Source organism: Harpegnathos saltator, unplaced genomic scaffold (genome assembly GCF_003227715.2).
Source record: "Harpegnathos saltator strain DR-91 unplaced genomic scaffold, Hsal_v8.6 scaffold16, whole genome shotgun sequence".
Classification (NCBI taxonomy): domain Eukaryota; kingdom Metazoa; phylum Arthropoda; class Insecta; order Hymenoptera; family Formicidae; genus Harpegnathos; species Harpegnathos saltator.
This window is the reverse complement of record NW_020229939.1, coordinates 1,518,119-1,545,636: the sequence shown is the minus strand read 5'-3', so window position 1 is coordinate 1,545,636 and position 27,518 is coordinate 1,518,119. Positions and strand designations below refer to the sequence as shown.

Genomic DNA, 27,518 nt, shown 5'->3' with positions numbered 1-27,518 from the left:
TATATATACTTATTTATTCGATTGATATTGTTAAAATACTTATACTAATATATTTATTTATATATTAAGAAAAATTTATTTTTTTCATACAAGAGGTATGCATTTTCTTAAACCTGTAACTTCCTATAAAAACAAAATTGTTTTATTTAAATAAAAAAATTTTGGTTTAAACAAATATGTCACTAGCGTGCAGCAGTAAATATTTTTTATTTTTTTAGATATTTCTTCTCTCAGTGTGTCAATATTCTCTTTCGTAATGAAATTTAATTCACAGAATGTTTGATTTCTTTTGGAAGAGTTTTATAGGGAAATAACATAAAAACACAATAATATAAAGGTACGATCAAGAGGATGATTCACAGTTTTTTACTGATAACAATAAAAAATTTCGAGGAGATAATCTGGCGTCAAAGATAGGCTTCAGTGTGGGAGGTAGGTTATTCTCAGAAAGAAACAGAAATCTATCTAGTAATATCACAGTCTCCACCAATGGTGCCAGCATCGTACGTAATGCTCCGAATATCACAATTTGTCGCCATTGGCTCAAAAAATACTTTATTTGCGAGTTTTCAAAGTCCAAATCGTTAGGTTGCAAGTACGACTCAAAATCCGCAGTTGCGGCTGCGCAATATCTAGAAAAGAAAAATATAAGTATGATCGATTAACGTCGCAACAAGTTACGGTTACAAAATTCGACAATATTCCTGATGAAAACATCAGGAATATTCGTAGTCTAATCTTAAATATAATATCTGAATGAACTATTTAGAATCACTCAACTGTTGAAACGTTAGAGGTTTCACCACTTTGACGTTCCTCACTTGAATATGACGTAGTCGCTTACTTCGTCTTATTAAAATGGTTTCTAGAGCGGCTCTGTAAGCATGTACCTGAAGCAACGCACAATTTGTTAATAATGAGTTCGTGTTTCCCTCAAGTTGATTATACGACACCTAACTATTAAATCTTCGTAGTTTCCAGTTCTCAGTTTATCACAGTGACTCTCCATAGCGTGGCACGCCGCTTCTAACGCTGTGTAGGACAGCTTGTGATTTTCGAATGACGACAAGTATTTACTGAGCGGATATCCATGCAAGACATCCGCCGTGTCCCTAAATGTAATACATTATTTAACGTAACTGTAATACTAAGAAAGTAACGTCGTGAGTACAGCGAGTTTCATGGACATACTTTAATGTCAATTTCATGTAGCAGCATCCCACAATGCAAATAAATCTCGCTTCATGCCTCGAGATATAAAACCTCAGTAGTGTGGCTGCGAGATCCCCACACGGATGTAGCCCGACAATACTAAAACCAGTTTGCGTCTTACTCAAATTAAAATTTTCCGAGAATATCCGTTGTATGTTCTCGACTGTCTCAGTCTGCTCGAGGTCTGTATTCTCCAATTTAACCGATACATGTTGCGGAAGTTTAATCGGCAAGTCAGGCAAATGTTTAGATATAGACGTCAACAACTCTCGATCCCATTTTCTATATTGGTGAACGGACAATAAATAACAATAATAAAAATAGAATAATGAAAGAATAAAGATAAACAATAATATTGTCAATAATCTACATACAAAAATACAGTAACATTGCATTCATGTTATAATCTCCTACTAAACAATAACTGTTACTGTAGAATATATATTGCACTTATATTACTGTGTAGGGAATTTTGATATTATAGCTTCGATATAACGTTAGCATTAGTTGTTGTTTACTAAATGAGTATAATTGTAAGCACGATGAAGAGAATATTGTATCACCTGGCTTGCTGCGACAGTGACGCATTTTGTTCAATGCATGTTACATATAAGCCATATTTGAATGCTAACGATCGGGCTAAATGACCCATTCCTGCTCCAACGTCCACGATGCATTTTGCATTAGATTCGCGCGCGCAATCCGCGCATATCTGTGCAAAAAGTAATTTCTTACAATATTCGTAAATACTTAAAAAAGTGTGCAATGTAATCTAACGCATTATTTTAGAAAATTAACCGTCTATACCTTCGCTATCTCTTGTATCTCGTGCCGTTTCTTAATCTTAACGTGTTTCAGGAAGAGATTGTTATGTTTCTTCAAAGCGTCGTGCAGATTCTGCGACTCTTCACCTTTACCCTCCAAGATAAGATTTTCCAAATTATGGTACGCGTCATTCTTTACTTTACCGCATCGCAAAGTGCTCTCGTGATTTCGATGATCCCTGTTGATTTGCAAATTCCATGTAACTTGTCGTAACGCGAGCAGTGACAATGGCCACACGCGTGTACTGCAAAATGAATTCAATTAACAAAATTTATAGAAAGTTCCTCAAACAATTAGACATTTCTTTTTCTTTTATCGCAGCTTTTAATCAATATTTAAGTAATGTGTTGAAATACAGCGTACTAAAATAAGGCAATTAAGAATGCAACCGTTTAAAGTGTCTCTTTAATTTAAATATCCGCGCGTTAGTCCGAGGTAAAGTTATATCAGCGCTCACCACGAGATGTCACCACCTAACCATGTCCCAAACTCCTCGGGCGATACTCCTTGCAGAATGAGCTTCCAGCTGTTTGGCAGCTTTTCCCACAATTGCTCCTGAAAAAAATCCTGGAATGCGAATAGTCACGATGATTCCGTAAGAAAAATCTATTCCTCAAAATATATAACGAGATAAGAACGTCATGTATTCACGATAGTATGTATGGCGATTAGGTTCGGACGAATGACAACTATTGGATTCGAAAGGTGCGATATGAGAGAGAAACTACTGTTATCATATTACGTACCACCACATACGAGTCTAACAACCAACCGTATATGTCTAATACATCGAAGATCTGTTGGATCGTTACGCGAGCTTCCGAGCAGGCCTCGCACACGCACGTTTCTACGAGTGTCGCCATTGTTGCGACGTGATGGTCGGTAAAGTTGGGATGCGCAGATTATTGGTATTCTCTTACCTCTTATCATCCACAGATTTTTAGCTTGTTTATTTATGATTTGTTTCTTTTTCTCGTGAGGTCTATTACCGTCACTTCTAATTTATGAAGTCATAATCATCGATTTTTTCATGTAAATGTACATTTAGGAATTTTATGATTTTATTATCTTCATCTTTCTTATATAAAGATTTGCGTGACACTTCTATGTATACTCTTAACTTTAAATGAAAAGCGAATAGTCATCCGTGACTTGGCGGTTGTAAAAGCTGAGGCTAGCGACGTCTAGTCACATCACAAACACATCACCGCTAGCCGCGGCTTCAGCTGAAGAGAAAGTTAATGCTTATTATTCTTCACACTCTTCACGATACATTAAATTGACGATTAATACCGAAGGAATCGCTTAGGAAATCGCGATTTAACGTCCTCGAGCAATCGAGGAGATAATGGAAAATTATATTTTCTGATAAGTTTGCACCGAGTACGTCGCGCACAGCGGCAAATTGTAATTCGCTGCACCTGAAATAGAAAGTGCAGCGAGCGTAACGTCAATTACAGGCAATTTTTCGTCTGATACTGCCCGCAGTGTGTAATTATATAACGGTAGTTATGCATTTTCCGCTTATATAGTCAATACTCGAAGATACCGGCGGTATACCGTTAAAACGCTCGGCCGACACAAAATCCGATATCTCAAACTCGATGTAGAAAAAGCCGGCGCAGCTCGACTGCAACGCTCCATGAACATATCTTTGCGCGTGTAAAAGTCACCGTAACTTACGAATATGTTACATCGCGTATCCGGTTGACTTTATTTCCCCTTAATTAACTCAGACTTCAGCTAACGCGCACACGCGCGCAGCGTGCAACCACACACCCTCTCTCGCACTTGTGAAATATTTTTCTCACGCTGGAAAACACGTGAAAATTTTCCACGTAATGAATTAATTATCAGATCCACGTAATATGCGCGTGATACGCGCACCTTTGTGTGCTACCAAAATCGGCGGTGGAAACAGATCATCTTTTTTGTTGGTTGACGGTCGCGTGAGATATCCTGTGGAAAGTCTGCAAAGAAAATTCATATCTGTCGAATGACTCGACTTGAACTTTTAACGAACAGGTCTTCTGGCCTGGATGATACATGCGTCGTATGTTATCTATGCTTTACTGTAAAGCGATTTTCAGCGACGAGAGAGACTTTTAATCGAGACAAACTTCATCTCCTGAAGCGGAATAGAATTCGCTTATTGTCTGTTTGAAAATTTGTGTAACGTCACTCACATCCCAAAAATATGTTACAGATTTTAACGATCCGTTGATTCCGCCACGACGATCCTGCACGAGGCTGCTGAATGAGAAACGTGAGCGTGTCGGGGAAAGGTCTTGATCATTAACCGCTCGGCAAGGTCTTCTAAAAAATGTCGTATTGAATGCGATGCTGCGGGAGCGATGAGAACCGTTTGTGTGCTTTGTTTATTAATTATAAGGGGAAGCGCTATTCCCGCGGCGTCCCACTTTACGGCGTCGGCACTTTCACTCTTCAACAGTTACGTTATTGCTCATGAGCGGGCTGCTCTCGAAGCGCTATGTATATATAGTTAGCGGCTAAGCGCTCGTAGAAGGTGAATCGTATCGTCTGTAACTTTCCTGAGAATCAAATTCGCGCAATCTCCCGCCATCGTTATTACGGTAGATCGGTCTTGCAATCGTGGTAGACGGATACGACAGACGTCGTTCCTTTGTACCCGGGGAAGCTACCACGCTCTTTCGTGCATGAACACGCGGCTCGATGCGGCAGGTGCAATATGTGCACACACATAAGCAAGACGCGAGCGTGACACGAGAGGTGTAAATATTGAGCAAACGGGTGCCATTCCTTCGTAGATTCGAAGGCTATCAATTGTAAGCTAAAGATTCATCTGATTATAACTTTGAGATAACGATAATCGTGAAAGTGGTCGTATTGTAGAAAACCAGTTGGAAAGTATCTCCTACATGGGAGAGATAAGTCTGTTACTGAGTAAACGTTTAGTTTTTATTGCGCAGTGATACGTCCTGTACGCCTGTAGACCCAAGACCGATGGAATTCTGTTTATCGGGAGATACAGGATATCTTAAAACTACTCAAATTGTATGTAGAAAACACTTAATTACAGGTAGAACCGCAAGTGAAGAGAACAAAATAATAAAAATTTACGAACGGTACGGAAGTGAGCAATATACGTATCGTTAAGAAGAAGGAGAAGAAGAAGAAGAAAACGTTTGACTTCAAGTGTCGACACGAACACAGTCCTCGAAAGAGAAATTCAAAGTTTGCAGTCCAATCATTGGATCACCGGACGAGGATGAGGATGAAGAAATCAATTTGACAATCGAAAGAAAGTCGGGAGTCAGATGACTTCATGGCACGATGTATTTTGTCAGCTTCTTGCCGATCTAGCGAGCCTACCTTGAAACATGAAAATCGAGCAAATTGCGTTACAAATAGTCCAGATGCATGCCCAGCTCGGCTCAGCTCGGCTCGGCTCGGCTCGGCTCGGCTCGGCTCGGCTCGCACTAGCGTCGCGGAAAAGTGATGAATCGCTCTCATGTGCGAAATTATGCACGGATCCAGCGACGATATCGTTTCCCGGCGAAATGGCGATAAGTCAACGTGAAATATCGCCTTGGCTCGCGCGGATCACTGACCGTCCCAGACGGACGTCCATGTATTCATCATCTTCGAGCCTCCCGGCAGCTATTTGGACCCTCTTACGCCAACGTAAGTGAAAGTCAGCAAGTAGGACGCGCGACGACGAATCTCGACGACGACGCCTGGATGTTCGCCAAAGACTCCGCTGCCAATGCTGGACATCGCTATCGGCAAAAATTGATTAATGCCGATGATTAAAAAAAAAAGAAAGAAGAAGAACCCGGGTTCAATCAGAAGAATCCGCGGCGACTTTCGAAATTATACGACTCGTTCTGTTGCTCCTCTTCTTCCTCGACTTCTGGCGCAACCCGACTCGTCCTGATTTTTTCCTCTCCGAGGCGATCGAACGCCGGCCGTAAGAGGGTCAGTAGAGACGATAGAGAATCAGCTAGCTTTGACGACCGCGTGCGATCTGGAACGACGGTGTTGCGCAAGTGCGAATATAAGAGCTTTGCATCGCTTTTGCAGAGCACTTTTGCAATCTTGACAGGACGGACTGCTCTACCAGGTCATCTCCGTTCAACTGCTCCACTGGATCTGCAATTCCTTTCGCAACGGCAAACATGACTTGTACACAATCTGCTGTAATTTCTTGCGAACGAGCGAGTTACCACACAGATCTCCCGTAGCTTCGACATCGTACTTACTGGAAAAGATTTTTCTGCGAGTTATAGGCCGGAACGTCTCGTGTTATTCGTAGCTCATGCGAAGTTTTTTGTAACAGATAATTAAATTTAATTAAATTTCAAAGACTTTTTCCTACAACACACCACGTATGTGTGTGACTTACTAAAACAATATGTTGCCAATAAATACTTTTATAGAAAAATGAGAGAATATAAATTTTTTTATATAAATAAAAAATTTGGAAAATACAGAAATAAAACTTATTTTAATATTATAAAAAGCCACTGCCTGATTTTACTGATTTTACTGATTCAAAAGAATAAAATTTATATTCTATATATAGAAAGCAAGCCGAAATTTTGTCTCCATTTAATATTTCTGCTTTAATTTCATATTATCTTGATCTTGAAGTACTAAACTTACTTAGGATTCAGAATGTATTTAGAGTAAATTTGATACTTGTAGTGAACTCGCATACGTATAAATTTATGGAAACAAGTAACATTTATTTAAACGCAGCGCGTATTTTTCTGCCTTCTGTTCCTATGTTTGTGGATGAAAGAAAATTGAATGCTGCGGTATAGCACGAGAAAGAAAACCAATAACACATTTAACGCCCTTGCACTGTCGGCGAGACTAATGAAGACTGTATCGCTTTCAGAAAATTCACCAGCAGCCAGCGCAACTACACCGCCCATGAGAGTACATTCATGAATATGGGTGTGCAGCTATTATTCCGAAAGAGGCAAGGTCCGTAGGAAAGTCAAAGCCTAGAATGCTAATGACTATGTAATTGCAGCCGCGGTAATTGCAGCTTACTCATTATGGAGGCTGTCTGTCGACCGATTAAGGAGGGGATTCCCTTTATTAAAATAATTGATAATCGAGAGTGATTCGCGTAATGATGACCGAATCGATCCGACATCCTTCCTTTCGGGCAGGGATCATTGAACAAATCGGAAACGATCGCTCGTCGAGGAAGTGCCGGTTTAGCGCGAAACCGCAGCGAAAGTAATCGCAACGCTCGGCTTCGTGGCATTAAGCGATCAACCGGCTCTTTCACCGAATAGTGTTGGGCGCGCGACCTCGTGGAAAGGAAGGAGGGTTTCGGTTTCGGTGGTCCTTGGAGGTCGCGGAAAAGTGATGCCGCTTGATACAATCTCCGGTCCCCACCGGTCACCCACCCGGTCGCCAGCCGGGTTTCAAGAAAGTCATCGTCGACACACACGTCCACGCACGCTGCCTTCTGTCCATTCTTTCCTTTTCTTCTCGTCTTTTCCAGCCACGCACGCGTCCACGTGTACGGCGGCCACGAGCGCACACCGACGAGGACGGCGCGCATCGCGAGCCCGCGGAGAAAGGTGCTCCACCGTCTCCGATATTAGAGAGGAGCTTCTTGACGACGATGACGACGACGACGACGGCGGCGGCGGCAGTGGCGGCGGCGACCGGTGGTGGTGGTGGCATCGAATAGGGAGAAACCTGGCCCCTGAGTCCGATCTGTCCTCAGTTCCCATGCGAGTCTCCGCTCGGTATCGTCCAAGAGGCACGACCGGATCCTCTCGAGCGGTGTCATGTCGCGCATCAGCCGCCTCTAACTAAGCGGAGACTCCAGAGGCCGGCGAAGCGTGTGTGCGTGAGAGTGCGTGCAGACTCGCGCGCGTGACTCTGTCTCTCTCTCTCTCTCTCTCTCTCTCTCTCTTTCTTTCTCTCCTCCCTTCCGGACAGACCGATCTTCCGAGGAAGATCCCGAAGAGCGACGATATCGTCATGCTGTCCGCCAAACTGGTAATTATAACGGGTCTTATCCGCGACGAGGGCGGATAGAGTCTCCGGAGTCTCCGCTTGTACTTTCATCGTAATAAGCGCGTCCCGTCGCGGCGCGGCGAGACGCCGGCGGTTCTATCATTTGCAATCAGCGAGCGTATCGGCGCTCCTGCACGCGGGGAAAGTGCATTGATAAACGGCAGACGCGACCGGCAAGGCGGCGAATAATCCCGCCGTTGAGATTGACGGCCGTTTAATGGTCTTAACGTTACTCTCTGGGGGGAGGGCCGTCTTCCTGCTCTCTCGGCTGGCGCGGCGCCTCGAGCGGCGCTGCGCCGTGAAAACAGCCGCTCACGCGGCCGGGGCCCCGTTCGAATATGCTAACCAGCGAAGTCGAGAGAGCCACCGAATTCTCGAGGTGAAACGCGACGCTCGAACTTTGATTCTCTCTTTCTCTCTCTCTCTCTCTCTCTCTCTCTCTCTCCCCCTCTCTCTCTCTCTCTCTTTTCCCGCCGACTTCACCCACTTTTTCGCCGAAAACTTTATCGGGGCCAGGCCGCGAGTGTGCTCTATCGTGCGTACGGCGCGTGATAGTCGCCGATGTGTCGAAATGTCTGGCCATTTCCGTTATGAAATTCCAGCGAATTGATGCGCAAAAGTACGCTCGCATTGCCTTGGATTCCGAAGCAGCGTGAACGCTTTCTTTTGGGATGCGGTCCGGAATGCATAGCCGGTTGTGCAATGGGAGAACTGCTTTCTGCAAAAATTCGCGGGAATCAAAAGCAATGATCGAATTAATTGGATGACCCAGTTAATTGGTTCCAACTCGATCATCCGATAACTGCTTTGTGTAAAAGTGCATTCCGCACGATATGTCATTTAATGTCCTCGAGCACACGGAAATCCACGATCTCGCGTTGACTGAAGTTTGGGAATCGAGCGGCGTGTGTTGGTTGAACGAACGACCGGCACGGCGCAAGTCGGTCTCGCCATATCGAGAACGCGATCACAACTGGGAATCGCTTATCAGGCTAACTGTTTCTCGATTCTCTCTAGCATACCAATCGAACGGCCCGTTAAGGTCTCGGATGCGTTTTCTGGTTATTAAACAGGTTATTCGGTTATCAGAGCACGTTAAATCCTCCTTCTTTCTGCGAATTTGCATTCTCGACTGCTAGGCTAATGGTATTGTGGGAGCTGTGACGTCGACAATCGATTAGACCGACGTGTTAGCAGTATCGATATATGCCCGCCGCTTCGTGAAAATTCCAATTACAATCCCAAATTAATTACGAATAACGGCACATCTTCGAAATCTATTAACGAATGTCATAAACGAATCTCATATTCACAGTCAGATCTTATACTTCAATTTCTCTTCAGACACTCCGCATGGCATCTGGAAAGAAACTCAGGACGATCTTACAAGAGCGACCTATTTTAAGCCGCCGCCTAAAATATCTCGAAAATATGCATTATTAAAGAAAAAAAAAAAAAAAGGAAAAGCTCTTCAGACAAAAATGTCTGATCGACGTCTCAAAGTAAGTCGCTCTGCACATAACATCCAACTGCGAACACCACCCACCATAGTCTTGCGCATTAACACGACGGTCAAGCCGTCGTCGGGAAAGCAGAAAGGACCTCCGTCAATTCACCGATCGGTCTTGTTCTTTGCAGATACTTGTGGCGACGACGCTGCTCGTCGCCGCGACCTTGGCCAAAGAGGAGGGTTCGTCGTCGAAGAGCCGCGACAAGCGGCAGCAGCTGGCCTTCCACCTGCGCAAGGGCGGCCGCCTGCCGCCGTACGCGGTGCAGATGGAGCCGATAGTGCAATACTCCCAGCGGGATCCCCTGTACAACCCGTTGGCGAGCCCGAAAAGCGACGACCTGTACGAGGAGACTCCGCTGAGCTACTACCCGACGGAGTCCGAGCCGATCATCGAGATCATCATCAAGGAGTCCAACGAGTCCCTGCCGACCCCGGTGCCGCCGACGGCGCCGACGCAGGCGCGGCCGACCAAGGAGCCGATCCAGGTGTTCTACGTGAAGTACGAGAAGAAGAAAGGCTACGGAGACAAGACTCGGGTGGTGTACGAACCGCCAGTTCCGGCGCTCACGCCGGTGGAGGATCACGAAGTGATCAAGCCGGACGACTCGGCATCTTCGCAGCCGGAGGAGCCGGCGTACACGGCGACGCCGGCACCGGCGCCGGCGGAGCCATCGACGACCTTGCGCGCCATCATCAGGCCCGACAGCGAGGTATATCATTCCGGCAGCAGCGGCATCCGCGTGACCTTCGGCACAGAGCAGTTGCCGCCGAATAGCCACAACAAACGCAGCGACCTCGAGGCTCCGGTCGCACAAAGGAGCAGGCCGACCGCGTCGCCGGGCACGCCTAAGAGACAACACGGCCCGTACCAGCCGCTGCAGCCGGTACACCCTGGCCGACTACCACCCGCGTTCCCGCAGCAGCGCATCGTTAATTCGGCGTTCGTTCCGCAGCAGGCGCTGCAGCAGTCGCCGCCGCCGCCGCCGCCGAACTTTTTGCATCAGCAGCAACAGCAACAGCAACAGCAACAGCAACAGCATCAAGCGTTCCAACCGCCGCAGCAGCCGTTGCTGAGGAACCCATCTCTGCCGCCGCCGCCACCACCACCGCCAACACCGAGGCCACCGCAACGCCACCCGATCACGATCCAAGGCTTGCCGGAGGTGCAACAGCGCGCGCCGTTCAGCAACTTCGGGCCGCCGCACCGCGTCAGTATCAATCATCCACAGCAACCGGGTTTCCCACCGACTCTGTCAGTGTCGCATCAGAGCGTGCACCTGCAGAATCAGCCGTTGCCGCAGAGCAACTTCAACGGCGAACCGCCGCAGCAACCGTTGCCCATCAGCAGGCCGAGCAGCTTTAACGGGGAGCTACCGCCGCCGCAGTCGTTACCGGCGTTCAAGCAGCAGGAGCAGGAGAAACAGCGGTACCATGAACAACGGAGGCAGCAGGAGTTGTTGAAGCAACGGGAGCATCAGCGGCAACACGAGCAGCAACGGTTTCAGGAGCACCAACGATTGTTGGAGCAGCAGAGGCAGATCGAACAGCAGCGATTGGTCGAGCAACAAAGGCAGCAGGAGCAGCAGAGGCTGCAGGAGCAGCAGAGGCTGCAGGAGCAGCAGCGGCTGCAGGAGCAGCAGCGGCTGCAGGAGCAGCAACGCTTGCAGGAACAGCAACGCTTGCAGGACCAGCAACGCTTGCAAGAGCAGCAGCGGCTGCAGGAGCAGCGTCTACAGGAGCAACGCAGGCGAAAGCAAGAGCAAGAGCAGAAGCTTCTGCAAGAGCAGCGGTATCGCGCGCAGATCAAGTACAATCAGGCGCAGTTGGCGCCGCAACAGCCAGAAGGTGAGATTTTCAAGGCAGTGCCGAAGCTGGAACAACATTACGCCATCAGGGAGAATCCCCTTCATCCCGGCCCTTTCCCACCGAATCCTACGGTAGTGCAACCTCCGACCACGTTCGCAGAAATCTCGCCGAGCCAGTACGTCTCCGCACAACCGCCCAATGCTCTCCACGATTCTCAGCAACTCTCCAGGACACCACCGAGCCATTTCGTTACTGCCGACACCCTGCAACATCACCAGCATCAACAGCATCAGCATCAGCATCAGCATCAGCATCAGCATCAGCATCAGCATCAGCATCAGCATCAGCATCAGCAGCAGCAGCAGCAGCAGCAGCAGCAGCAGCAGCAGCAGCAGCAGCAGCAGCAGCAGCAGCAACTGCAGCTGAACACGAAACATCAGCCTTACCAAGCGACTCAGCAAAGTTTCCTCTCGCAGAACCTGCCGGCGCCAGAACAACGGCCGCACACGGCTCCACTTCAGCAACAATCGATATGGGGAGGCCGACCGGCGGTGTACCCGAACAACGGACCGAAGATTTACGCGACGCCGGTGAGTCCCTCCGACGACTTCAACTCACCGTCGGGCATCAGGACTTTCTTGCCGACCACGGCGACGCCGACGACTACGTCTGTCACAACTACCAGTACCATCACCACTACCACCGAGGCGCCAAGCAGCACGACGCTCTCCCCGAAGAAGGTGGCTAAAATCAAGGAGAACATCGCCAACTTACCGGACGAAGTGCCGGACGATATCAGGGAGCAGTTGCTGAGCTCCGGTATTTTGGGCAACGCCGACATCCAGATCCTCGACTACGACAAAATCGGCGACATTCCGATCGAGAAACTACCGCCGGAAGCCTTGGCGAATTTCTACGGCGCCGGAGGCGGCGCCGCCGTTGCCGCCGGCAGCGAGCCCGTGCCGGCGATCGTGAAGAGTCCGAAGACGACGACGACGACGACTCAGCAGCAGCAGATCGCGCCGAAGAAGGCGATAGCCGTCACTACTGGCACCACCGTCTCCACCAAGTTCGAGCAAGCCACCTTGCGGCCCGGCGGCGTGGAGATGAAAGTAATACGCTTCGATCCGAATACGGAGCAAGGCCGGGCCGTGGCGGAGCAGCATATACGGGACGACGCGACCCAGCTCGAGCCGGTGTCCGTGGGAGCGCGCGACAGCGCCCAATACAATCGTTACCTGCCGCTCAAAGTGAGCGGCGCGTCCTTCCCGATCCCGGACGTGCCAGAGCTCAATGGCCGTAAGATCTCGAGCGTCGTGGTGCTGGCACCCGTCGACTACGACTTTCCCGAGGAGAGGGAGATCGAGCTGTCGCGGCAGGGCAGGAGGGCCAGTGACGCGCAGCCGATCAGGTTTCTCGCCGGCGACACCCTCAAGCAGCTCGTGAGGAAGCCCACCACAGAGAACTACAAGAAATGGCTCGACCAGGAGAGCCGCACCGAGCCGGAGCGGCAGTCGGTCGTGCTCCTGGTGACCATGTGAGTGACCACCTGATTACATCGGGCGTAACGAACGTTACAGATACGCTGTAATAAGCCGGTCCAGTCGATTCCTCGTTTCCATTTAGCGCTGCAGGTACATTTCGAGAGTGCGCGCTTTCGAGGAGGCTTGTCTTCATCGGCTGGACCGGTTACATGAGCTTTTTATCGCGTGCCATCGCTGCCGGCAGTGACTATTGCACAATCATTGCTGATTTTCTAACGCGACTTTCTAAGAAAATTCATACGCCGCGCGTCTCTCTCTCTCTCTCTCTCTCTCTCTCTCTCTCTATGTGGAAACGTCCGTCACATCCTCTCGCTTCTTTAATGCGCACAATATTAAATCCTCCGTCAGTTTTAGCGAATATCGAAATTGTAAGCGAGAATATGTTCACTGAGGCTCTTCGGATATCTGATCAGTGAGAAAATGGCCAATAATAGTCGACGGATTTTTATTTGTTCTTTTCTTTTGTGCTTTTTCGCGTCTCGTATCCTCGTTGTCTCTTTAATAGAGATTAATCAGAGAAGTATGAATAATTTTCAGTAAATTCCTTAACGTCTTCTCAATAAATTCTTCATTAACATTTTTAGCGTATTCTTCGGTAATTTATTATCTGGATTAAGTAATACGCAATTTTGACTTCCTATACGTGTTCCGTGTACCGTGCGATTTACCACGGCGGCTTCACAACGCGTTCCTCTCATCGTGTATTATCACCGGCTCGTCTGCCGCGCGAATCCACTCGAAAGTTGGGGAATTCGCGACGCGCCGCGCTTTCACTTGAATTCACTCGACGTACTCTTTCAGGCCAAGAAACGGCGGTCAGGGTGACAAGGAGATCTTCATGTATGATGTGACCTTCCGATCCGTCAGCAAACTGGCCGGCGATCTCTCGACGGCCTTCGTGGATGCCGCAGAGAGCAACTCGGACGGCACTGGCTCCATCGACGACTCATTCTCGGCTCTATAACTATGATTTTATCGCGTAAAAACGAAGCTACTTCAAGATATGACAGAAAAACAACATTCGTGGTCGTGCGCGAAGTATCTCTCTCGTTTGGAGATTCCGTTATACTTTTATTGAATACATCATATGACAGCTGAGAGGAAAGGGAGGAGAGAGGAATTTATTTTTTTTACATCATGGTGCAATCATTTTTTCTAAACGGCTGAAAGCAAATTATATTTTGTAATTCTTTTGTTGTCACAATCGCTTGTGGAAATAGAAAAAAAGAAGAAACTCTAAATTATTTCGAATACACGCGGTCATGATTATAATAAACACAGTAATGAAAAAATGTATGAAGATAAGAAATTTGTCGGAATGTTGTTTAGTCTCCTGACGTATTCTTGTCGCAACTACGGCAACAGCAATGGATGTCAAGATGAGGATAAAGGACTGCCACGTGGCAAATAGTTTTGAATTCATATGTATCTATGTAGATATCTTAATTATGTATTATTATGTATATATAAATGATTTTGTACTTTTTTATACAAAATAAAACGCAGTCTTCCCTGATGTTCACGCTAATATATTTACTACATATAAGAAAAAATTCATCTTGCGCTATTTAATCGACAATCAAGATGCAGGAAAAATTAAGCCAGGATAAATTTTAAAATCAAATATCTTAAATATAGAATTAAAAAAAATTTAATTATAAGTCAGAAGTTAAATAACGTATGTAAGCGACGGAAGAGAAAATAAGTCAAATAAGCATACTGACGAAAATGACAAAAAAGGAAATAACAAAAAAGAACATCAACAAGATACTACAATATTGCATATGCTACTTTATTTATATTTACACGTTTTACATTTTCTTTTTTCTTCCTTTCTTTTATGTATTCATATCTAGTCTTTTATTACGAAAAAGCAACTAATATATAACTTCAATATTATTAAAAGCTTATTAAAAGCTTATATAAGCTGTAATAATAAATTAAGAATAAAGGAATCAAAGGAATATAAAGGAATCAAAGGAATATAAAGGAATCAAAATAACCAAAGGACCTTGAAGAGACTTTAATGTACATTTTGATATGACAAATTTCTAACACAATGACATTTCAATTCTGTAATATTTCCGATCAAACTATAACAACATAACACAATAACACTATTTTAAATAGAAATATAAAACGCTCAAGCACGATATTATCTTGTGAAAATATTATTTTAGCTTTAAGTATTCACATAAAATTAATCTGTTATATATACGTACAAATAAAAAAAGTAAAACACATATCCAATCACTATTTGCATAAAACCGTTTTCCCTAAATATAATTTTATAAGCACTGATAATCTCATCTCTTTCCATTTTTAACGTGACGATCGAGGAGATCATTGTGTATATTTTTGCCAATACGAAACTAATAAGGAACTTGGTTTACTATTAAATACACATTTATTTGTGGTGGCTATTAATTAATTTAATTGGCAATATATTTTTGTAAAATTGATAAACCATACATTAACATTTTGTCAATTTCAATAAAAGCTTCATTATTTGTTCCTTGTGCATACGTTCCGAATATTGCTTCACATTTCTTCGAATATCGAATATTTATGTCCATCATAGTTGTCTGAACAATTAACAGTTGAAGTTCTAAATATTTCATTAAGTTCTCATACGTTTCAGGTATTGACGTTATAGCTGTCGTTAAGAGTTCTGCTCGTCGCTTATGTAACAATATCTTGTCGCATTTGTCCTTTTCATAATATGCCATATATTTGTATGCATTACAAGTGCTCGTTACAACTGTTACATATGTTTCCGTGTCTTCCTCGGGACAAGAATTTACATTTTCATCGCACAGTAACCTTATAACGAACAAGAATATTTCCTTAGCGTCAGCGTAACTTGAGATGTGATTGAACGTAAACGGTATATTCTCACTTGGGATTGAAAACTTCTCTCCTATTTCAGTAAATAACAATAATTTCCGCGATGCACGCTCTGGAGACTCTGCTGGAGATTGCGGCTCGGTGTAGTCCGTCTTCAAATCTTCGTTCTTCTCCAACCGCTGCGATCGTTGGGCCGTCACACGCAAAAGAGCAATCCCATATTTCGCCCAGTGTATTAGAAGTAACTTGAACGTACTTTTCCATATAGACAATACTTTCGAGGACAATCTTGGTTTGCTGGGATCATTCTGACAATTTTTCTCAATAAAATTATTTTTCACAAAAGTCGCAATATTAAGGTAATGTTTCGCTTCTATGAAGCGGTCATGCACCAAGAAATAATTGCACGAGGACATTGCTGTTTTGATCCACTCGAAATGATCCTTAGCTTCCGGTGATTTATTGAATTCGGCAGTCAAGAGCATATGATTGCATGTGATTAAATCTTCATTATCTGTCGGCTTCGTCGTTGTATGTAGACTCACCAAGGCACGTAGGAGAAGTATATATGTATTTGACAGCTTCGTGTAACCACATTCCTTTCCACATGACGTAGTAACAATATGTCGAAGGTCAATTGGTGTACCGTACTCGTCCTTCTTCTGCATATATGCCAAATATAATTTCACAGCTTTATCATATATTTGTATAGCTTCTTCTGTCTTCTCTTGTCTCCAATAAATATAGCCCAAAATATTATTCGCATTTACAGCTAACAAAATAGACTTGCAATTCAGCTCTTTATTCGTCAGCAAGGTCAAACAATGTTGAACGTTCTTTGCGACCATACGTTGCTTTCTTTTCGCATCTGACTCAATATGTATCTCACATATATTGTAGTAAATTTGCGCGAGAATTATGATATCATCTAATTCTGTATTTTCTGAGTTCGTTACTTTGTGCAATAATTCGGTGGCTTCTGATTCCAATACTTTGAACTGCTTCTTGTCAAAGTGTTTTGTCTCTCGAAATACGTATGTGTAGGATACTTTGCACAGTGCGAGAAGTCTCTTGCTAAAGTTCATCGCGTCCTTGGATCTTTCGGGGCTCGCGGCCAACTCCGCATTCGTAACTGATGTTAAATATCGACGACGTTAAATGATTATTTTACACGATATTGCGATCTTTCGAAAATATTATTTTCCCATTACCTGAATTGTGTTTTGGTTTGCATGTGTCTTTTCTGGACATCTTCCTCAAGGAATGTGTCGTCGACCGATACACCAATATAAGGAGAATTCTCTATTCTTGCCAAGTTATGGAACTGACGTGGTGTGTGACTTTCTACAATGTGCACTAGTGGTAAATAAAGGATTTTCGCTCATCCATTAGTCAGTCTTCTATCCAACTACGTCCAACGTTTACAATTTAAAATCAATCTACTTACAATTGTGGTCTACGTTTACATGCAAGATACGCTAAATATTCGTTTCACTATTTGAAAATAGAAAGCCTGACCTGCCGTTGAGTTGAATACCGTTGGTTTGAATACAAAGTAAATAGGCAAACTAGAAACATCAAGAACTGCCGGCCAAACGAGAAGGTCGAATGGTAAACTGAACGTTAACAAATTATACTAGAATAAATTGCAGTATAATTTCAATTAATGATTAGAGGACCAAAACGCTGCGTGTACGAATGGTGGAGAAAAGTAGAATAAGCGGGAAATTGTAAAAAATAATAATAACGAAGGAAATGCAAAAAAAAAACATTCCAATATATAAAATAATGATTTATTACATATTTTATTTTTTTTACATTTATATATTTAACGTATCCATATTATTTATTTTCTTTTTTTAGATTTCGGAATCACATTTTGTGTTTTTTGACAAATTACAAATGACGGAAATCAAGTGAATTCGAATGATCGAAGCGCACATTTCAGCAAGTTTATTATTAGCGAAAAACCGAATAGACAATAAACAAAGTAGCATAAAAGAATTTAAATAAATTTTGATATATTTTTTGACGTAGCAAATTTTTATATAATAAAATATAGATTTTAATATTCTTATTTAACACAACAGAATATACATATCTAAATTTTTTGTTAAACTTTTATAAATTTTCTGAGTACAAACTTTTCGAGTTTTTTAAAAAAGATTTTTATCATGGGTTCAAAATTTTGTTTTTTTAACAAATTTCGAACCAAATATTCAATTTGGCTTATTCGAATTGGAATAGATCATTCTTAGACCGAAGTATTTGATGTAATTAGTTAAATAATTTTGAATTGAGGTAAAACATACCATCAATATCACATACATAACACAATATATATGTCACAAAGTGGTAAAATATGATTTAATCAATTTGTTAGGAATATAAATTGAGTTTGTATATTTTATATTATTTTATATTATTTTACATTATATATCACACCATTTTAGTTATTTAAAGCTTCTCATACATATATAGTGTTACTCCATTTTCAATTATAGCTACAATATTCAAGATATATCTTTCATTCGAGATAAAATAAATATTCAAGTAGCGAAAAATATCTCAGAATTATGAAGAACGTGTTCAAAATGTAAAATATATTAAGATGTACCAAATATGCAAATAGGATATTCTAAAGACATTTCATGCTATCGAAATAATTATCAATTATATAATCACGTAGACGCAATCAATTTATCACAAAATATTAATTTATTCAATACATCACGCGAGTAAGTATCATAAAATATTCAATTTCCTTATAGAAATAGATTTCTTCTTCTTAAATTTACTTTTATGAACACTGATAATGTGTAATCTCGTGCTTTTTTGATCCTTAACATCATAACAAAGTATATTATCTGTATTTATTTTTATCAATATAGAATTAATAAGGAATATAACTTATCAAATTCATAATTTATCTATCGTAATTATCTAATATATATTTGCAAACATTCTAAGCTCCGTTTCACTCCATTGTCGATATCATTATCAATAAGTTTATATGGAGACATTACATATGAAGGAGAGCAGCCTCTAATATTTTCAATTTGGTGCTCTATTAGATTTGAGAAACTAATTGCTATTTGAAGTTGTAAAAATTTTAACAGTTTACGATTCTCCCTACGATTTATTATCCCTACGATATGGCACAAAATTTCGATGCGACGCTTATATGATATAAACTGGCTTTTAGCTTTCTTTTCATAGAGTGCCATATATTTATATGCCTTACAAATGTTTAATGCAATGCTGAATAGTGCTTTTGTGTCCTCGATGAGATTCAATGTTAATTTCGAATCGTACAGCAATCTCATAACAGAAACAAATGTTTTTCTAGCACAAGTATAATTTAACAAATATTTATTTTCCATCTTGTAAAACACATTTATGTTTATACACTTTTCTTCTATTTCGTTACATAGTCGTAACGCACGCGGCATATCTTCTAAGCAGCTTGTCTCAAAATTAGCATCTTTTTCTAAACGTAACAATCGTTCCGCTGACCTACGCAAAAGCATAATTCCCCATCTCGCTTGATATATAGTAAATAATATAAATGTGCTTCGATTCTGTTCATATAAAGTCGCTTCCGAGGAAATTGTCTTTTCTGTGCAAGATTCTTGTTCTTTGATGCTTTTATTAAAATTTATTAAATAATCAATGTAATAGCTTTTCACATGAGCTATAGCAAGAATATGATATTCAGCTTCCTTGAGACATGGGAGCGTTAAAAAATAATCACATAATTTCAATGCTCTCTCAATCCATGCAAAATATGCTTTAGTTTTTGTTAATTTACTGTACTCAACAGCCAAAAGCATATGCCTGCATTTTATTATATTCCACTGATTCGATGATTCAGTAATCATATACAAATCTATTAATGATTCTAAAATATAAATGTATACATTTTTTAGCTTGTCATAACCATTTATATTTACAGGCGGTTTAACAATGATATCTTGAAAATCAATAGGCACAGAAGTATCATTTTGTTCCATATATGTTCCGAATAATTTTATAGCTTTATTATATGCTATTATAGCTTTCTCTATCTTTTTCTGTTGAGAAGAAATATAGCCTAAATGGCCATACGCCCTCAGAACTGTCAAAATAGATTTGCAATTTAACTCATCATCATTTATCAAAATGAGACAATTGAGAATAGAATCTTTGGCAGCATGTAATTTGCCTGCTTCATTTGAGTGAATGTGTGCGATGCATATATTCTGGTAAATATTTGCAACAATTAAAGCACTGGTTCTGTCTTGTGAATTGGATACTTTGTGCAACAGTTTGTTTGCCTTTGCTTCCATCATTTTGATCTGCTTTTTGCTAAATTTACTTAAATTCGTCGTAAATATGTGTGACTCTGTGAAAGTCTGGAATAATTCTTCGCTGATTTGTATGTTTCCGAAACTCTTGGGCCTCGCGACCAATGCTGCTTTTATAATCAAAGGTAAACAAAACAATATTAAAAGTTTATTCCGCACTTGTGTGAACTTTTGGATATATTATTTTTACTTTACCTGATTTACTTTCGTTTGTGGTTTGGCTGGACATTTTTTAAGTATATGTCGATGATCAATTCAATAAGAATTTTATACTTGGGTCAAGTTACGTAAGTGAAATTGTTATTAGACGTGACAACTTTGTACAATGTGCGCTAACAGTAAACAAGAGATTTCCAAGGACTAGTTCATTGGTCAGTTCTATAACCAATTACATTCAAGGTTTCCACAACACTTAAGATCAGTTTATTTACAGCCATAGACTATGTTTCTATGACAAGATAATACGCAAAAGATATGCTAAATATTTTCGTTTAGTTATTTAAAAATCGAAGGTTGCTAATCTACCGAAAACATTAATAAAAAACTGCAGAACAATCCGTAAAGAAAAGGAAAGTTGAATGACTCAAATAAAAACTATATGCTGTGCGTTATCATCAAATTACATTGCATAAATTGCAGTACAATTTCAATTAAAAATTTGAGAAGAGAACTATATATATGAACGATGGGGAGGCAGATAAAAAGTACAAACAAGCAAACAGAAATTATAGGAGAGATAATTATCAAGGAAAAGAAAAGAAATGTGAAATATATTAATCTAATACAATATTTTACTTGCTCACACTTATTTTTCCTTTTATTTTTTATATACTTACAATCTTATTTTTTCTTACAAATTAAGTAATTGAAGTAAATAATGTGAATTCAAATTGCTGAAACGTATACTTCAACAAATATATTATTAGTAAAGAAGAAGGAGTCGATTTAAAAATCGAAGTGACATAAAAGAATCTTGAATGAACTTTGATATATATTTGAGTCTGGTAATTTCTACCACCATAAAATATAAATTTTAATGCTTTTTCTCTATATATAATAACAAGATAACAGAATAAATATAATAAATCTAAAATATCTATTAAAGGTTTACGAGTCTCTTTTTTATCAAAATACAGAAAAACATTTTCTAACTTGAAAAATTTATTTGGGATAAACTATTCGGTTTCGCTAATAAATTGGAATGAACTATCCCATGCACCACAGAAAGTTGCAGCAACATTGCCGTAACATTGCAACAATGTTGCAATATTGTAGCAATGTTGCAGCAATGTTGCTGTAATTTTTGTGCTGCATGGGATTCTTCAAGTGACTTGTTTGATATAATCAGTCAAACAATTTTAACGTAAAACATTCTGTAACTGTGTGTAAAAAGTTTTCAACAAAACATGTTATGATCAATTTATTAGTAACATATAAGTTAAGTCCTTGTATGTTATATTACATATTATACTATTGTGTATTCAAGTAAAATGTTTCGTTTTACATTCAGAATTATTTGACTTTCGATTATAAAAAAGAAGCAACAAGTATTTAAAAAATATCCCTTATCTTCGTTTAAGGTTAAAGAAACACGTAAATAACAAAAAATATCATCAACAAGCAACAGAAATCATCCAAAACATGTTTAAAATGGAGAATGTCTCAAGATGTGGTATACATAATGATTTTATCTTTGATCGATCTAAGGGTATTTTGTATCATCTGAGCAATTACCAACTATATTATTGTCTAAAAACAATTAATTTATCGTGCAATATTAATGGGTATAGTATAAAATATTTGATACTGTAATATAAATTTCTTTTGCTTATATTTTTGTAAAATTCGAAAATTTAATATTGTTCCTTTTTTATTTTTAACGGAGGATAACATTGCTTTTCTTTTTTCATTAATGCAAAATTAATGAGGGACTTGACCTATTATCGAATTCATGTTTTCATCTATCGTTATTATTATAATTATTTATTTAGGTTTCATATATACTTGTAAGTGTTTTAAGCTCTGCGATACTAAAGCGTTAATCTCTCCGGTAATACAATTATATTTATCTGGTATATATAGTGCGATAGTTGCCTCAGCTTTTTCAAGTTTTAGGTCTATTAAAGTTGAAAAAACAATGGCCATTTGAAGTTGCAAATATTTCAACATGTTAGGATTTATCAAATATATTAGCGGTGTAACCTTCAATAAAATGTTTGCGCGATGTTTGTGTAACAAAATCTGCTTAGTTCTGTCTTTCTCATAAAGTGCCATATATTTATATGCGTTACAAGTATTTGATATAACGGTCATGTACATTTTCATGTTCTGTTTGGGATTAATATTTGATTGCGAATAGTGCAGCAATCTCAGAGCAAAGATAAACGTGTCCTTAGCATCGGTATAATTTAATATATATTTACTTCTCAATTTGTCACATTTAACTAGGATTGTATGAGTTTTCTCTATATCGGTGAAAAATGGTATTTTCTGCGATACATCATCCAAGTAACTGGTCTCAAAATCTTCACCTTTTTCTAAACGTAGCAATCGTTCCGCTGACTTACGTAAAAGCATAATTCCGTACTTTGCCCGATACACACGAACTAAGTAAAATGCGGTCATACTCTGTTGATACCAATCGAATACTTTGGTGGAAATGTTTGGCTCGCGAGATAACCGTTCCTTAATACTATTATACTCCTTATCAATGTAGACGTACTTCACATAATTTATCACAATAATATAATTTCTAGCTTCTTTGAAACGGCTCCATGTTAACAAATAATCAAATATTATTAATGCCCTTTCAATCCATTTCAGATATTCCTTAATTTTTGATGCATTTTGGAAATGAACGTTCAAAAGCAAATGATTGCTTATTATTAGTCCCCGCAGATTTAACGGCGTTACATAACATCCATGCAACGTTATTAACGATTGTAAAATAATCGTATATAGAGATGTTAGCTCAATATTACCATCTGGCGTTGCATGTTTTTTAATAAAAATATCTTCAAAATCAACAGGAATATGACGCTCGTTATTTTCTGCTAAATATCTCCAATACAATGTTATAGCTTTATCATATATGTTTACAGCTTCATCGTATTTCTTTTGTAAAAAATTAATATGGCTTAACTGGATATACGCCTTCAGAGTTAACAAAATAGATTTGGGATCCAGCTCCTTATCTTTTATCAAATTGAAACAATGGAGAAGAAGATCTTTCGCAGCATATAATTTTCCTTTATCATTTGCCTTAATGTATGTACGACTTATATTCTGATAAGTATATGCAAGAGCTATAATATTATTGAATACTGTGTCCTGCGAATTGGTTACCTTATGAAATAATCTGCTTGCCTTCATTTCCATTATTTTGATTTGATTTTTGTTCAGCTTACTTGGGTTTATCGAACATAGGTACGACAATTCGAAAATTTGAAGAAACTCTTCGCTGAGTTTTACCGTGTCTTTGGAATTTTCGAAGCTCGCCGACTTTGTTGTCGTAACCAAAGCTAAGCAAAACAATGCAAAAAGATTATCCCACGCTTGTTGCGTGAATTTTTGAATATACTATTTCTCTTTTACCTGATTCGCACGCATCTGTGGTTGCGCTGGACATTTTCAAGGAATATATCGATGAGAGACCAAAATCAATCAAAATTCTCTTATGTCAAACGACAAAATGGTTGTTATACATGGCAACTTTACGCAATGTGTGCTAGCGACAAATCGAAAATTTAGGAGATTGTACTTGTCGATTAGTGAATTTTATATCCAATTACAATCATTCGCTCGCACACACATACACACACACACATAACCTTTACATACGATAACCTAAAATCCGTTTACTTATAGCGGTAGTCTACGTTTACATGATAAGGTATGCTAAATATTTGTTTGATTATTTGTAAATAGAAGGCTGCTCGATTTACCATTAAGTCAGATTTTGCTCGAACACAAAGCGATTAGGCAAACTGAAACTTAAGAAAAGACTACCGACCGAATTAGAATAAGAACGATGAATTACTCAATTAATTAAAATTATACGCCATGCGCTATCAGTAAATTACGATAGAATAAATGGAAGTATACATTTCAATTAAAGATAAAAAATGGAATGGCATGTGTGAACGGCAGAGAAGGAAATGAGCAGAATATACAGACGAATGTTGTAGAGAAGACAATCATCATATCGTTTTATTCAGGTAAATTTTATATATTACTAATTATAATAATAATAATTTTCACATATTATTTTTATACATATAATCTTTCCGTTACAGCCATTCTGAACATTGAAATATTTTTTATTTTCGCATGAGATCAAATAAATACCTAAGCTGCAAAAAGCATCCAGAAATTATCCAGAATATGTTTAAAATTTTCAGATCGTTCTGACAGTGACTACAATCAGAATAATCTTGAATTATTCTCGAATTAACTATTCTGTACCATCTGGATGATATCATCAGCTACATTTTCTTGCAAAAGCAATCAATTTTTTTATCACGCCATATTAAACTATTCAATATATGCACAAGTAACGAAATATTTAATCTTCTTACATGAATCTATTTTATAAACATGGACAAAGTCATTTTTTTCTTTACTTCAAATATAACGACGGAGGATACCATTGTGCGTATTTTAGTCAATGTGAAAATGAATAATTGGCTTTGTTATCAAATTTACATTTATGTGTCACAATTATCTATACAGATTCACATATACGTGTCATAATTATCTATACAGATTTCATGCATAAGCAATCGATAAAATAATGGATATTCTTACATGAATCTATTTTATAAACATGGACAGTCATTTTTTTCTTTACTTCGAACCAGAGGAGGATACCGAAGGAGGATTGTGCATATTTTAGTCAATGTGAAAATGATAAGGAACTTGGTTTTGTTATCAAATTCATATTTACCTATCATAATTATCTATACAGATTTCATATATTAGGTGTGTGAATTAATTCGGTCCGTTTTTTCTTCCAAAAAAAGACTTTAGTATGAAAAAACATGAAAAAATACACTAATCAAAGTGCCATCGCTTGCTATTATTTCTTCTGTCATCTGTCTGGCAGTTGTTGCATTCCGTGACGGAAAAACAATTCGTCCTCCGAAGCGATCCATTCATTGAACCATTTCTCTATTTCTTCGTAATTGTTGAAGTGCTGGTCCGAAAGCTCGTATGCCATCGATCAGAACAAGTGATAATCGGATGGAGCAATGTCTGGTGAATATGGTGGGTCAGGTAAAACGTCCCAGCCAAGTGCTTCCAAGGTGGCCTTCATAATCTTTCCAACATGTGGCCGAACGTTATCGTGCTGGAAGATCACTTTGTCGTGTCTCTATCATATTCATATTCCGGCCGCTTATTCTTCAATGCGTTGTTTAAACGAATCAATTGTTGTTGGTATAAAGTTCGACAGTGATGGTTTGGCTCTGTTTTAATAGTCCATGATACACTACACCCTTCTGGTCCTACCATATACAGAGCATGACTTTCTTGCCGTGAATTTCCGCTTTGGTATCGATGTGGCTTTTCGCCTCTTGATGTCTCTTTCTTTCAGTTCGTATGGCACCCATCTTCCTTTTTTGTAAATCTTTCCCATGGCTGTCAAACGCATAGAAATTGTTGATCGATCAACATTCAACAATTGCGCGAACTCATGTTGCGATTGACACGGATCTTCATCGATTAGCGCTTGCAATTCCTCGTCCTCGAACTTCTTCGGCTGACTTGGACGAGGTTTGTCATCGACACTGAAATCATCACTTTTGAAACGTCGAAACCATTCTCTGCATGCTTTACCGGTAGGAGCACTTTCACCATAAACTTCTACGAGCATTCGATGAGCTTCAGCGGCTGTTTTCTTCAAATGAAAACAGAAAATGAGAACTTCCCGGAAATGATGCTTTTTTGGTTTGAATTTCGACATTTTCGAATCAGATAAACACGATGTTATTGTTACAAATCCAAACGTTTATCAACTGAATATTATTGCCAGATATCGAAACTAAAAAATAAAGCCTTTTGCAGACATTAGAGGTTAGAAAATTACATAGTACAGCACATGGTGCTTGTTTTCGTGTTGGATTGCTTGCTGGATGAAAATACTGCATTCTGATTGGTGCATTTCCATCCATCTTCGGAAATGTACCAATCAAAAAGACAGTATTTTCTTGCAGTATGCAATCCAGCACGAAACAAGCACCGTGTGCCGTTGGTTTAATACATACACATACGGTCACGGACATAATAATGTGTGCCCGCTTTTTTGCAACTTTTGGAACTCATCCTGACTCGAGAAGAATGAGAGTCACTGCTCCGCCTGCGGAGCACGCCTGCGCAGTGACTTACAACGAAAGGCAAGAAATGAAATATACGCGGTAGGACATGTTATAATAATACAGACTCATTGTCAGATGAAATGAATAGCATTAAATGGAAATGAGGGAACACAGAACAGACAAGAATCATCCGATGTAAAGGCTCGTCTACATTAGCTGTAAGAGTAAGGCTATAAGGTTGCAAGACACAAAATGAAATATTTTCATTCGCTGACAGCTTACGTTACAGCCTAAAGGCCATCACACGTAAAAAAATTTTAACCGTAACCGTAAGGTTGTAAGAAAACTGACCAATCACAGTCGATCCTTTCTCTTGTGACATTATAATAATCGACTGTGATTGGTCAGTTTTCTTACAACCTTACGGTTACGGTTAAAATTTTTCTACGTGTGATGGCCTTTAAGGCCATTGCACGTACAAAAGTTTTAGTCGTAACCGTAAGTCCGTAAGCAAATTGATCAATCACAATTCGTATATTTCGAGATGCTGGATTGTGATTGATCAATTTGCTTACGGTCTTACGGTTACGACTAAAATTTTTTTACGTGCAATGGCCTTTACTCTTATAGCTATTGTAGACGAGCCTTGAGTCTTAGGGTGCGTTCCGTTTCACGCATATGCGCGCATTTTTTATAGTATACCTGATATAAATTATAGATAAATGCGCGTACGTACATATACGTGAAACGGAACGCATCCTTATACTCCGGGGGACATCCGAAAAAGGTAGAGATAAATAAACATGTTTATGTTTTTAAAACAATACGAACTTAATTAAGAGAATTAAGCTGCATTACGATAGTTACGATTCTATTATACATTTATATGTGATTTATTGTTTCAGCAACAGCCATCTTCTATAGCAGAAGCAATGATATTAGATACAAAAGCAGCTGTTATAGCGAATTTTGAATTTTTGGGACATACAGATATGGACATGGAAGAGGAAGAAGGAGATAGAGAGGATGAAATTTATGATGCAAATACGGATACTAAACCAAATAAAATAACGTTTACTATCAT

At 39.9% G+C, this 27,518-nt stretch overlaps 5 protein-coding genes across 9 annotated transcripts; 1 reads left to right on the top strand and 4 right to left on the bottom strand.

Annotated features, from left to right (window-relative positions):
- Positions 1-332: 332 nt before the first annotated feature.
- LOC105183405 (protein RRNAD1) lies at positions 333-2,924 on the bottom strand. Of its 2 annotated transcripts, none has more exons than XM_011141494.3 (8): positions 2,784-2,924; positions 2,495-2,604; positions 2,020-2,281; positions 1,776-1,924; positions 1,192-1,494; positions 959-1,112; positions 781-890; positions 333-632 (listed from the first exon to the last, which is right to left on the bottom strand). In XM_011141494.3, the coding sequence occupies exons 1-8, from the start codon at positions 2,898-2,900 to the stop codon at positions 344-346; spliced, it is 1,494 nt and encodes a 497-aa protein (XP_011139796.1). In that variant the 5' UTR covers positions 2,901-2,924; the 3' UTR covers positions 333-343. The 2 variants fall into 2 exon arrangements, with proteins under 2 accessions (XP_011139796.1, XP_025152579.1); XM_025296794.1 differs by having other exon boundaries at positions 2,495-2,592.
- Positions 2,925-7,680: 4,756 nt separating this feature from the next.
- LOC105183056 (mediator of RNA polymerase II transcription subunit 15a) lies at positions 7,681-14,527 on the top strand. Its single transcript, XM_025296826.1, has 3 exons — positions 7,681-8,049; positions 9,706-12,920; positions 13,729-14,527. The coding sequence occupies exons 1-3, from the start codon at positions 8,032-8,034 to the stop codon at positions 13,889-13,891; spliced, it is 3,396 nt and encodes a 1,131-aa protein (XP_025152611.1). The 5' UTR covers positions 7,681-8,031; the 3' UTR covers positions 13,892-14,527.
- A 716-nt stretch (positions 14,528-15,243) lies between these two features.
- LOC105183062 (KIF1-binding protein) lies at positions 15,244-17,469 on the bottom strand. Of its 3 annotated transcripts, none has more exons than XM_011140929.3 (3): positions 17,222-17,469; positions 16,986-17,130; positions 15,244-16,906 (listed from the first exon to the last, which is right to left on the bottom strand). In XM_011140929.3, exons 2-3 carry the CDS (start codon positions 17,023-17,025, stop codon positions 15,360-15,362), a joined length of 1,587 nt encoding a protein of 528 aa, XP_011139231.1. In that variant the 5' UTR covers positions 17,026-17,130; positions 17,222-17,469; the 3' UTR covers positions 15,244-15,359. The 3 variants fall into 3 exon arrangements, with proteins under 3 accessions (XP_011139231.1, XP_011139222.1, XP_011139249.1); XM_011140920.3 differs by having other exon boundaries at positions 16,986-17,118; XM_011140947.2 differs by lacking the exon at positions 17,222-17,469 and having other exon boundaries at positions 15,584-15,750; positions 15,827-16,906; positions 16,986-17,203.
- A 1,137-nt stretch (positions 17,470-18,606) lies between these two features.
- Positions 18,607-20,537, bottom strand: LOC105183085 (uncharacterized). Of its 2 annotated transcripts, none has more exons than XM_011140955.2 (2): positions 20,316-20,537; positions 18,607-20,230 (listed from the first exon to the last, which is right to left on the bottom strand). In XM_011140955.2, the coding sequence occupies exons 1-2, from the start codon at positions 20,347-20,349 to the stop codon at positions 18,714-18,716; spliced, it is 1,551 nt and encodes a 516-aa protein (XP_011139257.1). In that variant the 5' UTR covers positions 20,350-20,537; the 3' UTR covers positions 18,607-18,713. The 2 variants fall into 2 exon arrangements, with proteins under 2 accessions (XP_011139257.1, XP_011139264.1); XM_011140962.2 differs by having other exon boundaries at positions 18,607-20,227.
- A 1,473-nt stretch (positions 20,538-22,010) lies between these two features.
- On the bottom strand, positions 22,011-23,819 carry LOC105183100 (uncharacterized). The gene is made up of 2 exons (XM_011140972.3): positions 23,715-23,819; positions 22,011-23,641 (listed from the first exon to the last, which is right to left on the bottom strand). Exons 1-2 carry the CDS (start codon positions 23,746-23,748, stop codon positions 22,104-22,106), a joined length of 1,572 nt encoding a protein of 523 aa, XP_011139274.1. The 5' UTR covers positions 23,749-23,819; the 3' UTR covers positions 22,011-22,103.
- Positions 23,820-27,518: the final 3,699 nt, after the last annotated feature.

Excerpts from the sequence above, each read along its gene's own strand:
- LOC105183405 (XM_011141494.3), bottom strand. The coding sequence starts at position 2,900 with ATGGCGACACTCGTAGAAACGTGCGTGTGCGAGGCCTGCTCGGAAGCT. Across the intron at positions 2,605-2,783 it reads TGTTAGACTCGTATGTGGTG|GATTTTTTTCAGGAGCAATT; the intron begins GTACGTAATATG and ends TTCGCATTCCAG. Across the intron at positions 891-958 it reads GAAACTACGAAGATTTAATA|GTACATGCTTACAGAGCCGC; the intron begins GTTAGGTGTCGT and ends GCGTTGCTTCAG.
- LOC105183056 (XM_025296826.1), top strand. Across the intron at positions 12,921-13,728 it reads GTCGTGCTCCTGGTGACCAT|GCCAAGAAACGGCGGTCAGG; the intron begins GTGAGTGACCAC and ends GTACTCTTTCAG.
- LOC105183062 (XM_011140929.3), bottom strand. The coding sequence starts at position 17,025 with ATGTCCAGAAAAGACACATGCAAACCAAAACACAATTCAG. Across the intron at positions 16,907-16,985 it reads CAAACCAAAACACAATTCAG|TTACGAATGCGGAGTTGGCC; the intron begins GTAATGGGAAAA and ends ATTTAACATCAG.
- LOC105183085 (XM_011140955.2), bottom strand. The coding sequence starts at position 20,349 with ATGTCCAGCCAAACCACAAACGAAAGTAAATCAG. Across the intron at positions 20,231-20,315 it reads CACAAACGAAAGTAAATCAG|CAGCATTGGTCGCGAGGCCC; the intron begins GTAAAGTAAAAA and ends TGATTATAAAAG.
- LOC105183100 (XM_011140972.3), bottom strand. The coding sequence starts at position 23,748 with ATGTCCAGCGCAACCACAGATGCGTGCGAATCAG. Across the intron at positions 23,642-23,714 it reads CACAGATGCGTGCGAATCAG|CTTTGGTTACGACAACAAAG; the intron begins GTAAAAGAGAAA and ends TGTTTTGCTTAG.